General features: G+C 41.1%; 3 protein-coding genes across 4 annotated transcripts in view; 2 read left to right on the plus strand and 1 right to left on the minus strand.

Moving 5' to 3' along the window:
- LOC139926893 (annexin A1-like) overlaps window positions 1-15,626 on the plus strand; it is a 161,874-nt gene that overhangs the window by 22,403 nt on the left and 123,845 nt on the right. The gene's annotated exons all lie outside the window — the stretch shown is intronic.
- On the minus strand, window positions 21-2,896 carry tmem203 (transmembrane protein 203). 2 transcript variants are annotated; one of them, XM_078287987.1, is made up of 2 exons: window positions 2,827-2,896; window positions 21-2,337 (listed from the first exon to the last, which is right to left on the minus strand). In XM_078287987.1, exon 2 carries the CDS (start codon window positions 2,029-2,031, stop codon window positions 1,615-1,617), a length of 417 nt encoding a protein of 138 aa, XP_078144113.1. In that variant the 5' UTR covers window positions 2,032-2,337; window positions 2,827-2,896; the 3' UTR covers window positions 21-1,614. The 2 variants fall into 2 exon arrangements, with proteins under 2 accessions (XP_078144113.1, XP_071774879.1); XM_071918778.2 differs by having other exon boundaries at window positions 21-2,334; window positions 2,827-2,866.
- On the plus strand, window positions 4,104-13,455 carry alad (aminolevulinate dehydratase). The gene is made up of 12 exons (XM_071918770.2): window positions 4,104-4,131; window positions 6,664-6,789; window positions 7,652-7,702; window positions 9,490-9,586; window positions 10,305-10,440; window positions 10,591-10,674; window positions 11,342-11,430; window positions 11,597-11,652; window positions 11,749-11,836; window positions 11,963-12,049; window positions 12,585-12,714; window positions 12,827-13,455. The coding sequence occupies exons 2-12, from the start codon at window positions 6,671-6,673 to the stop codon at window positions 12,883-12,885; spliced, it is 996 nt and encodes a 331-aa protein (XP_071774871.1). The 5' UTR covers window positions 4,104-4,131; window positions 6,664-6,670; the 3' UTR covers window positions 12,886-13,455.

Below are 15,626 nucleotides of genomic sequence, written 5' to 3' on the forward strand. Positions count from 1 at the left end.
ACCAATCTGATTTAGCTATGGTTATTACTTTTTTTATATATTACTCTCTGGTCAAATCTGCCTTTTTCCTTCTCTAAAAAATTGGCTTCAAAGCTGTAAATTAAATTGCGGCTTACCACGCCCATATGTAATGTAAACAGCGCCTCCCTGTGGCGAAATGTTCTCATCACCACAGAAGCCTATATTTCATCTGGCATAGATTTTAGACTTTAGGCCTCAGACAAATGACCCAGTAACTGACTGAACATCCCTAACTATGTCTAAAACCAGACTTAAGTTTTCATAAGTGCACATGGGATAAATGTCGATGGTTTATTTACACATATATACAGATGACAGTATGGGTACCAATGAAAGAAGATAAGAAAATAAGAACATAAATAAGGTTCGGTGCATTTCCTTCCAGAATCAAATATATTACACACGGTTTCACATTAGGAATTACCTTTAAAATGAGGCCTTAAATACATGCGGTACATACATATGGTATAGGATCATGACAGATCAAATACATTACATACTGTACAAATAAACAGCAGTGCTCAGGGAAGACTTGTGCACACACTTGACTGCTCAAGAAAAACACATTCAGTTGAGTCCTTCTGTGTTAGGATGAGATTATAAAATGACAAACAGCATCAGGACCGACATCTTGTTGTCCAGACGACCCCAACTGCAATTTTTGGGCAATTATTTGAGCAATGCTCCCAGCAACAGGCAAGAAAGTGAGACACAAGATCATGAATCTAATCAAATTCTCCTGGCAACAATGTGTTCCTGTGTGAATAAAGCAACAATGCTGAGGCAGGGCAGGGCTGAGGCAACTCCTTGGGCATTGTTGCCCATCAGAGTTGCCCAAAAAGTTGACTTGTGTATTACCGCCTCAAGGCTTTACCAGTTCATTAATTTCCATTCAGTGTGTGCATGTCTGCGGGTGTGTGGTGTGCACATGCACACTTAAAGCATAACACCAGTATAATTTTGCCCATGGCTCACTGTCCACATTGGGTCACACCATTAGAGAGGCACTGCTAAGTTTCACATACACACTTACATTTAAACCTCCCATATCACCTGTGACTCAGGCCTAGACATCTGTATTCCTAAAAGCAATAAAACAAATTGTAGTTGCACTGTTTGCAAGAGAGGCATAATCCATCCTGACAAAAAAGGGCTGAAAAGAAATGAGGCAAAACTATTTTTCCATGGGTGCTCATGGTCTCAAGTTTCATTCTGCTTACATTCAGCCACCAGAATTAAGTGCACTGCTGAACATGAAACATATTTATATTAACATTATAAAGCAACGCACATAGATTGTCTGTTTCTTTTTTGCAACGATGGATTGCGACTCATGTAAGCAGTAAGCCTCTTTAAATTGATTGACGTTAGAAATACAAATGTAGGAAACTGGAGACTGGGGTGACTGAAATGCGCTGAATGTGTGTATGAAAAAGTCACCAGTGTTACTTCACTAGAGCGAACAAGTGTTGGCAATGAGCCAAAAGCAAAATTATACCAGTGTTATGCTCTAAATCTCTAACGGCTGATGAAGAGTGCTTTCTGCTCCTATATTGTTGGTGATGTGAATGGACTATCATTAGCTGCCTGTCCTCAGTTGACACGACACGCTCGTATCATCAGCAGCTGCAGCAGGATGAAAAGAGGTGAGACGATGAGGCCGAACCAGAGCTCTCTGGCCTGCTCCTGCTCCGCCAGCTTCTGGCACAGCAGCACCTCACACACCAGCTTCAGGCTGAGCACCGTCAACACCCACAGAAGCCGCAGCACCGCCAGACGCTTCTCGTTCTCCTGGTACAGCCGGATGGACACGATGGCTGTGAAGTAGGTGCTGAGGCCGTCTGCAGCAAACAGCGGGACGAACACCAGCCACCAGCTCAGCGTGGGGGTGAACATGTCGGCCCGCAGCGCGACCAGCATACTGAAGACCAGCAGAGCCGCCAGGTGGAGGAACAGCTCGAAGGTGGCGAAGCCCAGCCATTGGACCAGCTCCCTCAGGGAGAACAGCATGGCCGAGGAGGGCGGCGAGGGAGGGGCGCGGGCGGGGTCTTCAACCAGGGACGGACTGACTGAGGCCGAGTCACGCACTCGCCCTGGCTAGGAGGGGTGGAGCTCCAGATTCAAGGTTGGGGAGGGTGGAGGTGAGGAGTCGCTGATGATGCCTGGGCAGGAATGCGCTGACGGCAGTGGCGAAGTGCTATACAGAGACGACCTGGGTTGCTCTTGGTAACATCTTTGAATTCACCATGTGAGGGCTGGAAGTAGAGGAGGCGAAAGTAGAGAGCGCAGCCAGTCTGAGGCAGTCTTGACCCTCTGCTTTTTGGACGACAGAAGAAACAACATTCAAAACAGGACAGAAATCAAGGCACAGTCTGTTAAATCACACAACACTGATATGAAACAAAAAGGCACCTGAGACACGACGTTACACCCACACCGTCTGTAACTTAGAGAAGATAGGGCCTACATCTCACTGAATTAGGAATACTAGTGAGGTCTAGTTTTCACAATCAATTAATTTCACTGTCACAGTTTCATCAATCAGCCTGATCAGCCTCAGTTTAATCGCAAGTTATCTGGTTGTTTCAGTTCATGATTTATAGTGTGATACAGATCTACTCGACCTACATCATATGCCGATGATATCGAGCTACAATATGCAAGTTAACGTTAGCCGAACCTCGTAGCCATCAATGTAAGCTAACGTTAGACAGTGAGCGATGATACAGTAACAATCAGCCTCACAAGTAACGGAATACAGATATACATGATTACGTATTTTACTGTGACATTAAATAGCTTTACCTTATCAACAGTCGGACGCTTGCTGCTCCATGTTACTTACCTGGTTGCGAAAATGTCAGCACAACGCTAGCAATCCGCAAGTTAGCTCTGTTGCTTTATTTTTTTTCTCGCGGTCTGAAAAGTGTCGCGAGAAGAGCGCTCAGTCGTTCTACGGTAGCCGAAAGAACCAGTTTCCTGTAGTGCAAACTTTTATTTACAGTCTATTAACTGATAGGGACGAACATTACAAGCTCCTGTTGTCAAATACACATAATGTAGTGTCATAGTCATAAGTCAACCCTGTAAAAAAAGTATGTTATTGTGCACAACTGTAATAGATCATTGTATTGCACTGTGCGTTTTTTTATTTTTATGTCACATCACATTGAGACATTAGAAACAGACATGTAGCTTTTTTGGGGAATGACTCAAACGTTTCATCTGGACATGTTGCAAAAAAGGACATACTCATCTATTTCAAACCATCAGGACAATAATGCTTTCTTTGTTGTTAAAGTATGTTATTTGGAAAATATTTTATGTATAAGTTGAAGCCAACAGGAATAAAGCCTTTGTTTAATTTGCTTATAAAGGACATTAATCAATGCCTGGAAGTGTTTTTTTTTTTCAAACGTGAGAACAAAAAGCAGTGCTCACTGTTAATATATTCGATACATTTGTTAGGTAATGAATCCCCTATGTGCTTTCTTATGTTTTTTGTTCTCTTGTATTCTTTGCAGCAGTAAAAAAGCAGTAATAATCACACAAAAAAATATTAGGCTATAACTTATATACAGGAAAATGTTTTGCCAGGAGATGGAGACAGTGGAACATATATTAATGCAGTGTGCTCAGTATGAGAGGGAGAGACTGAAAATTAGCTTATGGACAAAAATAAATAAATAAAAAGATCATGGGACATCAACTGAAGTGATAGCTGTTCCTTTAAAAAAAATAAAATACAATTACGTATAATATATTTTATTAAGCAAAACACAGGCATATAGGAATAGAATACACCAATAGTAGCAACAATATGCTCATAACAAACAAAAAAGAACATGACAGAAAAGCCAGGGGGTGGAGAGTCTTGTAAACACTCTGGAAAAAACAAGAGAGAGAAAAGAGGTTTGTGAAAGCTGCTCTTTTCAGGTTTCTGAGGGACAGGAGGTTGGCAGATGGTTTAGTCCCTCCAGGTCAGCAGGTGGCGGCAATGCACCTTAACGTTGGCTGCCAACCGCCGATATAAACCAAAGAAGAAGAAGGAGGAGGAGGACTAGTTCACTGACTGAAGTGAAGAAGAGCCGCGGACACTCATCTCCAAGGGTAGGCACACTGTCTTTATTGATTCATGTGTGTTGGCGGGTAGTAATAACGCAAATGTATGAAATTAGTTGCTCGGGCGTTTGTCATAGTTACACCTTGTACAGCGAACAATTCAAAACTATTTTCCCAAAGTGACAGATGAAATGTTTTACCGGTAACTCGTTAGCTTGCTGCAGGAACAGCACGCGAGTTGACTGGCAGGACAAAATGCCAAAACTGTACATGTGCATGTAAAAAAAAGCTTGTTACAGCGGTTATGACCTTATGACTGTGTTATGACTTCACCAAAATAATGACGCTCACCTCCTGGTCACGCTACCATTTTTAAAGTTTGGTATTTCCGTCAGCCTTTTTCAATTCATACACAAGAGGTATGACTAAGATAACTTGCAGAACAAGTGAGAAAAAAAGTGAGATCAGTCTATGTGAGACTATATAATAATATAGTTGTGATATATGTGTGAGTTTGAAGAAAGTCTGGCTATCACAGCATTGCAGAGAATGTGTATTCATAATGCAGGAACATTATGTTGCAGGTGAACTTAGAACTTTAAACTTTATTGTCATGTGTATTAAAATACAAGGAAATACTTGTGCTCTGGCTCTCTGCCTTAACACAAAGAGCACACCATCACAAAACCAACAAAAAAGAGAAAGACACTACAGACCTGCATAGACTATGTACACAATGCACTCGTATGTATACATTATATACACAATATACAGTACATTATAGGGCTGGGCGATAATTCAATATTATCGTTTATCGTCTTTCAGTGGAATCATATCGTGATGATATGAAGATATTTTAATATCGTGACACATTTCTGCTGTCTAAATTGATGATGACAAGCAAATTTTACTTAAAAACTCATAAAATGAGGTATGGTAGGAATATTATTTGAATATTTCTGTTTTGTTTGACATCACACCTAACATCACGATTCGGTTCAATGAGATGAACATTAATTTGATTATTTAACGTGATTTTGCATACATCAACCATATTGTGATATATATTGATATCGAGAAAAATCCTTATGATTATCATGATATTGATTTCAACCATATCACCCAGCCCTAACATTACATATTATACAACAACAGTGTGCGGTGCATATGGGTGCATATGGGTGCGTCAGCTGTTCAGCAACCTGACTGCCTGTGGAAAGAAACTGTTACTGAGACGGGTGGTGTGTGTGATTTGATGCTCCGGTAACGTTTTTTTAGATGGAAGGAGCGAGAACAGAACATGAGCGGGGTGGCTGGTGTCCTTAATGATGTTTTACAGTCCTGAGCAGTCAGGTTGCCAAACCACACTGTGATACAGCCTGTCAGAACACTCTCTATGGTACAGCGATACAAGTTCACAAGAGCTTTGGTACTCATGCCAAAACTCTTGAGACGCCTCAGAAAGTACAGTCTCTGCTGTGCTTTCTTGAGGATGCAAGTGGTGTTAAGAGGCCATGTGATGGTGTCTGCGATGTGTATACCAAGAAATCTAAAACTATCAACAATTTCAACAGATGACCCATTGATGGAAATAGGAATGTGATTTTCTCTGATCTTTCTGAAGTCAACAATGATTTATTTTGTCTTACTGACATTTAGAGAGAGGTTGTTATCATGCCACCATATGGTTAGAGCTTCCACTTCCCTCCTATAGGCCCTCTCATCACTGTCACTTATTAGTCCAATCACTGTGGTGTCATCTGCGAATTTTATGATACTGTTGTTGTCATATTTGGCAACACAGTCATGTGTAAACAGACTGTACAATAGGGGACTGAGACAGCAGCCCTGAGGCGTGCCAGTCCTAAGAACTAATGTAGATGAGTGTGTTTTACCTATTCTCACAGTCTGGGGCCTGCCTGTCAGGAAATCAAATAGCCAATTACAGATAGAGTTGCCCAGACCAAGACCTCTGAGTTTCAACACCAGTTTTTACGGTACAATGGATGGATAAAGTTCAGATGAAGTGAAAAGTAAAAAAAAAAAAAAAAAAGTCAAAGACGTGTTCTGCACACTTCCAAAGATCAGCTGGACAAAATTCTAGCCAAAATAATACATTTATTATCACAAATGCATAGTGACAAACTTAAAGGTGCTGGTGCATCAACCAAAAAAAAGGAGGAAAAAGGGGCTGGAGGAGCAGTAATTTCAGCTCATGTTTTCATGTAAAAATTCCTAATTGAATAACGGTGTGAAAACCTGTAGCCTGTTAACTGCAGTGAGGCAGAGCCAAGCAGTTGTTAGTAGAAGCAGCATCACGCATGCCTGGTCAGTTTCAACGGTGACTGAGTTTGGTGAAGCAGAAGTAGGCTATGTGAGAAAAGTGTTTTGCTGTGTTTGTATGCCAAAGACATGTTAGTGCCTGATTTGTTCCCTCTCTCACTTTCTGTGTTCTCTCTCTCTCTCTCTCTCTCTCTCTCTCTCTCTCTCTCTCTCTCTCTCTCTCTCTCTCTCTGTCTCTGTCTCTGTCTCTCTCTCTCTCTCTCTCTCTCTCTCTCTCTCTCTCTCTCTCTCTCTCAGGGAAAAGATGCAGACGCCAGCTGACTCGATCCTCCACAGTGGCTATTTCCACCCAACGCTCCGACACTGGCAGAGCTGCGCCACGGACTTAAGACCTGACAACCTCATCTACCCAATCTTCATCACGTAAACATTTCTCTCTTCTCTACTAAAAAGAAAATGAAGTGATCCGAGTTGGAATCACTAAAATCACCAAGTAAAAGTAAAAAAAGTGTATGGGAATTTGTTTTGGTGTCATTGGTGTAGGGACGTATTGAAAACTTGTGTTTCACACTACATACTGATACACATGGTACAAGATACGGCTGGGGGATATGGTTGAAATCAATACCATGATAATTATGAGTTGTTTTTTTCATATATATGTCACGATACGGCTCACATTTGCAAAATCACACGTTAAATAATCAAATTAGTAGTGTTCATCCCATTGAACCAAATGGTAGTTAGGTGTGATGTCAAACAAAACTGAAAATTTCGAATCATATTCCTACCATACCTCATTTGTTTTTTTTTAAAATAACATTTGCTTGTTATCATCAATTCAAACAACAGAATTGTGCGTCAGGATATCCCAAACTTACCATATCATCACAATACGATTCCACTGAAAGACGATAAACGATAATATTGAATTATCGCCCAGTCCTAAGTAGAAGGACAACAGGACTTCACTTTGTGGCTGCAGCTGTCGGGGGAAATCTAGTAAATGACCGACACTGCAGTGGTCCAGTGTAACATGAGGAAGATACACTGACATAAACTGCATTGTTTGTCATAATTTTTTGTAGTATACGATGTACTGTATATGTAGTATGTATGATGTAGTATATAGTGATATATGTGTATGATGGTATGTAAAGCCCTTTGAGACATACTTGTGATAAAGGGCTATATAAATAAACACGACTGACTAGTCACAGGGTCAACAGTTGATCGTGGTTCATATTTGTGATAAATCTGCGTTGTTTGTCATTCTTCCCTACAGAGACAGTGCAGATGCAGTGGAGCCCATCGGCAGCCTGCCGGGACAGGCCAGGTAAGAGTCACAACTACTACTAATACCACCATGCTGCTCATTTTAGATGCCTGATGGTTAGAGAGACCGTCCCGTAAACACAAAAGTCACAGGTTCGACTTTCACAAGAACAAATGCATCTGTTCCTGTTGAAGTGTCTTTGAGCGAGATACTGAACCCCCACCTGCTGCTAAGGTGACTGACTGAGTGTGTTTACATGCACGCTAATGACCCGGTAACTGGGAATAATCAGGTTTAGGGCAGTAATTTGACTGATGCGTTTACATGCACTCTAGTAATGTGATAACAGGGAAAACCCCGGTTTACATGATCCAGTCATAGTTGGATTTCTCTCCTTAAGGAAGTGATGTAAAACTCAAACTTCCCGCTGGTTGTTTTGAATTTTGAACAAGGTGCCGCACGCATCTTATTTTCATACGGTCACGTTTCTGTGTCTCATTATGTTGCACTACTTATAGTTTAAAAAACAGTTTAACAAACGCTCTCCTGCTGTTACTTCCGGGGATGTTCTTCTCTATCTGGTTACGTTTGAGCAGATGTTTAGATGTAAAAAATCTTAAGTAGAAAACAGATGGTTCACACTCAAAAAGAAGTGGGTTAATGGGAAAGTTGTGCATGATGTTTCTTCTGCATTCAAAGAAATAAAAAAAAATGAGCATGATGAGAACGTCAAAGGTTTGGAAAGCCCACTTCTTTTTGAGTGCAAACCATCTGTTTTCTACTGAAGATATTCTATTGGTTTATAGGCAGCAAACAAAGCAAGGGTGAGCGCGGTGATTCCTTCTACAGATATAAAAAAACAAAAGAAATCAGTTTATTAGTGTCCAAGTAAACGCGCTCGCTGACGCCCCTTGTACTCTGACCCCTGAAATGTGTACATGTACATGAGGGATATGCAAATAAATTCCTAATTGCGCTGTGCATAATGGGATGATTGAAGTGTTTAATCACACAACGCACAGTGAGAATTGAGCCGGTTGTTTTATTTTGGAGTGCAGGCGTGAGCCACCGAGGGTTTGGGTGTTTCCTTCAGATAAAAGCAGCCAGGCAGGGCGGGGCCAGAGCCAAACACTGGGCCTGGACCAAGATAAGAAGAGAATCCGTTAGTCCTTTTGTTCCTCACAAAAACCAGCCTCTCTCCACATGTCATTTGTAATTTTGATTCGGTCTCGCAGAAAAATTTGAGCACAGGAAAATCACGGGGGCTGAGCTTCACACCGGGCATGAAATTCCTGTTTGAGATGTGAAATTATCGTGTCAATATTTGAATCGCAGAGCAAGATTTTTCATCTTGTGTTTTTTTTCTTGAATGAAACTGGGATAGTTCTTGGCAAGGAGGATCATATTCACTGCTAATATACAAGTTAGTTCCGGTCGAGTGATTTGATTGGACAGGAGGCATTCATACAGAGAGGAGTGCTGACATACAGTACAACAGCACTGGGACGTTTTACTATTATGTATCACTCCGCTTTATTGGTGTTCTAATAGAAACAGTTATGTGTTGCTTGGCAACACTTGGTAGTGGAATCCTGGGGGAACTGTTTTTGTTGGTGGAGACGAATAAAAGATAAAAAACATAATCTATTTTTTTTTCTATATATAAATAGCTTTGTTTGTAGAACTGTTGTATAAAAGCAATATCACACTCGAGTCCCTGCTGTTATATCAGCACTCCCTCTGGTGCGATATTGCTGAACTATTCCAAGCGTTCCAGGATAATCTTGATAATGGTATTGTCTTGATGTTACATTTGTATGATATTTCTATTTTTTATTTCTCCATAGATATGGGGTGAACAAGATTGAGGGGATGCTGCGCCCGCTTGTGGAGAATGGCTTAAAGTGTGTGCTGATTTTTGGCGTGCCTGCAAAAGTAGCAAAGGTATGTAAACTGCAAAATGGCTGCTATAGGGAGATTCATACTCCAGGAAGGGGGGAAAGAAATGTTTACTTCTACTGTTTGTGCCAGCTTGATGTGTCATACTGTATTGATGGCGCTGTGCAGTACTTTTTTCTACCTTGTTTGCCTTCCTTCACTATTCATGTCAAGTATTTTTTAGCAATGGTTTGAGGAAACAAACCATTCGTTCTGTTCTTGACCTATGGCCATTTCTGTTATAAACAAATGTAATAACCCAATTCACACATCTTATAGACCACAGTCCCTGCATATTCAGCTCACAAAAACAGTATAAACAGTTGAAGAGTGTAAAATTATTCTCCTTCCTTCTGAGTAATGAATTTACAGTAGAGTATGAAGCTAGACTAGCCATGCACTTTTTCAAATAGACATATGGGGTATGGAAACAAATGTCAGTGGCAGTAAACCTGTTGCTTTACACACACACACACACATCCTTGTACTTGTACCCTAACCTTAACCTAATCCTAATTCTAACCCTAACCGTAAAACCAAGTCTGAACCCTAAAACAACCCCTTTGAAGAAGTGAGGACCGGCCAAAATGACCTCACTTCGCAAAAATGTCCTCACTCTGAAGGTTTAAAAAACTCAAATTGGTTCTCACAAAGACAGAACTACAAGAACACACACACACACACACACACACACACACTTTCATCTCTCCTCCTTCTCCCTCAGGATGAGAGGGGTTCTGGTGCGGACACAGGCGACACACCAGCAGTTTTGGCGGTGAAGAAGATCAGATCTCTGTTCCCCGGCCTGCTGGTGGCGTGCGATGTCTGCTTGTGTCCCTACACGTCGCACGGACACTGCGGTCAGTATCTCCCTCTTCTCATTATGCATACAGAGCATCCAAAATGACAGTAAACAAATGAAGCTATGAGAAAGGCATATCTTTGTTTTTATTACTGATCATTACCTGCATCATAATGGTTTTTTAATTAATTTCCCAATTGTATTCCAGGTATCCTGGAGGAGGACGGCACTCTGAACAACGACGCCAGCTGCCTGCGCCTGGCAGAAGTGGCGTTGGCGTACGCTCAGGCCGGTTAGTCCTCTGTTCTCTTTTGTTAACATTTATTCTATTTTTGGAGCTCGACAATTATGAAACACCACTCTGGCCTCTCCTCAGTGTGCCTCCCTTGTTTATTTTAATGATTTATTAAAATGTTCTGGTGTTTTGGTGGTCTAAGGCAGTGGTTCTCAAACTGCAAGTCAGGAGATAATTTTGGGGGGTCGCGAGATGATTTATAGGGTTGGAAAGAAACATTTCTACTATACAAATTTATTATCATGTGTAATTTTGTCTTGTGAAATACGGAATAGTTTTCAGCCTCTAGGCCTCCTCTGATAATCAAATGAAATGACCTGAAAAGTGAAAATCATGTTTTTGGGTGAACTTTTCACCCAACTGAACTGTTCATCACTGCATATGCAGCCTATGTTGGGGGTCGTGAGTAGACATCGCTTCATTTTAAGGGATCACAAGTAGAAAACGACTGGTCTAAGGCGCTTACCATGGAACTGTGACATCCGGGGTTCGAATCCGGCCCGGGACCTTTAGTAGCGTGTCACCCCCCTCTCTTTCTCCATTCATTCCCGTTTCTCTTCACCATAGACTGTCAAATAAAGGCAAAAATGCCACAAAAAATAATAATAATAATAATAATAAAAAGATTCTCTGTTGATTTGATTTCTCTCTTGTTCTCCTCCAGGCTGTCACATCATCGCTCCCTCTGATATGATGGATGGGCGAGTGAGAGCCATAAAACAAGCTCTGATATCCAATGGTTTGGGCAACAAGGTAAAGCAGCAAAAGGCTCTGCAGTTTTAAGAGAGATTCATATGCAACATGTACAGAAAACTTACAAACTAGATCTCAAGAAAGTGATCATGCTCTTAAGCTCCACCATTTTTGACTCTCAGAATGTTTTTTTAAAAAGTAGTTCACCTCCATTTTCTTTCTCTAGGTTTCAGTGCTGAGCTATAGTGCAAAGTTTGCCTCCTGTTATTACGGTCCCTTCAGGTGAGTTTATGTACTTCAAGATCAGTTGTTACACATAAGTGAGATAGAGCTTTGAAATGAAAATCGACTGAACCTCCCCGCTGTGTTTGTGTGTAGAGATGCTGCACAGTCCAAACCTGCATTTGGGGACAGACACTGCTATCAGCTGCCGCCTGGTGCAAGGGGACTAGCCATCCGAGCTGTGGTAAACTTGTGTGTGTGTGTGTGTGTGTGTGTGTGTGTGTGTGTGTGTGTGTGTGCGCGTGCATGTGGATCTCAGATATTGTGTTGAAGCAACTGTATGAGACATTGCTGTTGTTCTGTGCTTCAGGAGCGAGATGTGAAAGAAGGAGCTGACATGCTGATGGTGAAACCCGGACTGCCGTACCTGGACATCGTGAGAGAAGTCAAGGACAAGGTCTGTAGCTACTTCAGTTTTCTATTTAAATCCCTACGAAGTGAAATTAACTCCCATTACTTTTACTTGCTGGAAAACAGAGTATCTATAATAGTGACCTCATGCTGCACCAGTAGGCGTAAATAAAAATTCCAACCAATAAAACCATCACAGATTTTTGAACAATCCCACCCCTCCCATCAAATAACAACAGCCTTTCTCTCCCTGACTCATATTCCATTGGTTTAGACTTTTGAATGATCACTCACTGCATTATGTCCCGCACCAACATCCTGTTTCAACTGGAAATACATCAAATCAAAGAAGTAAAGATGCAGTTTCATGGGGTTTTGAACCAAATCAAATTTTAAGCCAAACTAAATTATTAACAATACTACATGGTTTTCCCTGTCTCCTATACTGACGGGTACTTGACTCGCTCCTCCTATCTGACTGCAGTGATTATTGTGTTAAACTTTTTCAAATATTGTGGATATCAGACGGAGTATCCAATTTGTTTTTAATCTTCTCTTTTCTCCCACTTGACTCTCTTCAGCACCCCCATCACCCCCTCGCGGTGTACAACGTGTCGGGGGAGTTTGCGATGATGTGGCACGGAGCGCAGGCCGGAGCGTTCGACCTGCGGGCCGCCGTGATGGAGGCCATGACGGCTTTCCGCCGGGCGGGTGAGAGGAGAGGGAGGGGAGGCATGCTCAGATAACCTGAACTTCGTATTTCACTAGTAGTGCGGAAACGATGAGTCTATTAATCGTTAATCCCCTCCGCTCTCTGCTCCAGGTGCCGACATCATCATCACCTACTACGCACCTCAGCTGCTCACCTGGCTGAAGGAGTAGAGAACAAAGATGGAGCTGGAGGACGGATGGACAGAAAGAAGGACCAAGGGACAGACGCCTTTTATTTACAGTACAAACCTGTTGTTGAATCATATTAACAAATGGAGCTAATGGAAATCAAATGTATGCAAACTGTTAATCTAGTATGCATTTTTACACTATTTTCTTTCTCTCTTTGGTGTCGTTATAACAATTCGTATAGAACACATTCATTATGTGAGTTACGTCTGGATGATTTGCAGCAGAGATTTTAAAAAAGGGAGTCATGTATCCAATTAATAATGAAGGGCTAATAATTAGTTGCACAGTGAGAATGTAAAATATACCTGTCGATGATCTTGTCGGTGTATTTCCAATCTGTTTAGCGGCTGCATGTAATGTGGATCATAAACAAAGTCAGTCATCTTTCCCTCTGTAATGTTATTATGGGATGTATGTATGTTTGGGGGCCTTGCAGATGTCTGATTATCTGTGATTGCCGCCCCGCTATAGCACTGTCGTCCCTGTCAAACTCTTATTGACCAGACTAAATAAATAACTATGAGGTGTGTGCCTCGTTCGAAGCTACAAGTGAGTGTTGTATGTTATTGAATGAGTTGTTTCATAGTGTTGAATGAGCCATCAGTGACCTCCCGACGTTGCACAACAGAAATCACAACTTTCCCATCTAATGTGAGGATGACATCGACCGTATTAAAAACCTTTTAGCAGCAGCACATCTGTCCGTCGGTTACGCAACGTGACAGAGTGCCAGCGGAGCCTCGGCCGTCTCTAAATGGACTGATAACTCCTGCAGAGCTTTAAGACCGACATAAATATCTTTGCTGCTTGCTCCCGAGAATTTCCCCACAGAGCCCAATAAGAACATGATAGTCTGAAGAGTAGAGAAGCGCCACTCGGGACTGGAGGGTTGGATGATTGAATCCTCAGACCAGCCGGGGGATTCTGGGTAGGAAAATTAAATGAATAATCCCCTCTCGCACTTAATTTCTAAGACTGTGCAGTTGCCCCAGAGGATTCTGTCCAAAGTATCGGTGTTATCTTTTATTCAGACCTTAGAAGTATTTCCAGGATGAGGAGTTTACTCTGCTCTACTGACCAAGAAACACTTTTCTATGCTTTTTCTTTACACCCAGCATCAACTACTGCAACCCACTTCTCTTCAGCTGTCCCAACTTCACACTTCAAAATATACAACTTATTCAAAACTCTGCAGCCCGATTGCTCTTACGAACCAGAAAGCATCTTGTTCCCTTTTCTTTGGCTCCCTGTAAATGCACATATCGATTATAATAATAACTTTAATAATTATATTTATATAGCACCTTTAAAAACAGAGTTTACAAAGTGCTTTGACAGTCAAAATAAAAGCAGAAAACTCAAAATTTAATTTAAAAAAAAGCAATGGAATAGTGTGAAACAGGAATTAAATTAAGAGGACAGAGGTGGAAAAGAGCAACATTCAAGTAAATACTAAGATAACTGTACCATAAAAACCAAAATAAAAAAAATTATGAATTCCTACTTCTAACTTACAAAGCATGATGTGACCTTATACTTTTTCTCTATAGCCTCCATCTGGCTCCATTTCTTTGAGTCTGTACTTCTGTCTCTTATAGTGTCCTTTGTTTTATTATCTCGTAATTTTATCTATTTGTGTCCCTTGTTGTTTTTTTATGACAAATTGTTTTGTTCAGAGGTTTTCATATATAAATTTGACATCACTTGTCCCTCAACTCCTCTTGTGCCCCTGACTCACTGCTCAGTGGGTTGAGTACTGAAGTTGGACCTGGCAGCTCCCAAACCTGAAAAGATTGAAGGAGGGAGAGAGCAGCTGGTCGCCTCTGCAGGACTCAACAGACTGCCAAAGTTCAACTGATGAGGGAGGAATAGAGGGAGAAGGAAAACAAAACAAAAGAAGGAGGACAAATTACAGAAGTTATAAGGTTTACTCTAAAATGATTTGCTTCCTGGAAAAGAGGCAGTTCCACCAGAGGTTAAGTTTTCAATGCATAACTTTTTTCCACATCTATAGATTTCATGTTACAAACCTCTGTGAGACACAATCTTGACTCCTAAAGGTTGACAGAAGTGGACAAATTGTTTGACTGGTTTCTATTACATTTTGAGTTATGCCATCACAGCGGCCAATATCTTAGATTTTGATGCAATTTGTGAGTCCAAAGTGAACATTGCGCTTTGATTTGACATCTGTTCTTGATTTAAGTGACTGATATTGATACTGATAGGTTTTAATAAAGTCTTTGTATGCCTATATCATCAATTATCTTTCTGGCAACACTATACAACTTTATAAAAAAGAGATTATGTTCATGATGTAATAACTCTACCATCATTATTTAAGAAAAATAGATATTTGAAGTTGATTCCTACAGAATAAAGAGACACTAGGGGAAGTTTGGTTCAAATTAAAATGAATAGTTTGTCTCTCCTGGCCTCTAGTGGATGATTATGGGATGAATCTCTCACCACTATCAATTCAAACATCTCACTTTTCAGCTTCACATGAGTGTTCTGTTCTGGCAAATGTAAGAACAAAGACACGTTTTTGGTGCATATTTGTGTAACTAATATAATGTTTAGCTCCAGCTTATTCTGTAGAGTCGTGGATCCTCCTCTGTTACTGTGCGCTGCGCTGGCGCAGCTTGTGCGTAAAGACTGTGGCACAATGAAGAAATATCCCTCCTTTAGTCATTTAGTGTGGTATTCAGTTTTAAAAT

The sequence above is a fragment of the Centroberyx gerrardi genome, chromosome 2 (assembly GCF_048128805.1).
Source record: "Centroberyx gerrardi isolate f3 chromosome 2, fCenGer3.hap1.cur.20231027, whole genome shotgun sequence".
Classification (NCBI taxonomy): domain Eukaryota; kingdom Metazoa; phylum Chordata; class Actinopteri; order Beryciformes; family Berycidae; genus Centroberyx; species Centroberyx gerrardi.

What these genes read in the sequence shown, in the direction of transcription:
- tmem203 (XM_078287987.1), bottom strand. Translation starts at nt 2,031, where the DNA reads ATGCTGTTCTCCCTGAGGGAGCTGGTCCAATGGCTGGGCTTCGCCACC.
- alad (XM_071918770.2), top strand. Translation starts at nt 6,671, where the DNA reads ATGCAGACGCCAGCTGACTCGATCCTCCACAGTGGCTATTTCCACCCA. An exon ending in AGCCTGCCGGGACAGGCCAG is followed by an intron (nt 7,703 to 9,489) that starts GTAAGAGTCACA and finishes ATTTCTCCATAG; the next exon opens with ATATGGGGTGAACAAGATTG. An exon ending in GACGGCTTTCCGCCGGGCGG is followed by an intron (nt 12,715 to 12,826) that starts GTGAGAGGAGAG and finishes TCTCTGCTCCAG; the next exon opens with GTGCCGACATCATCATCACC.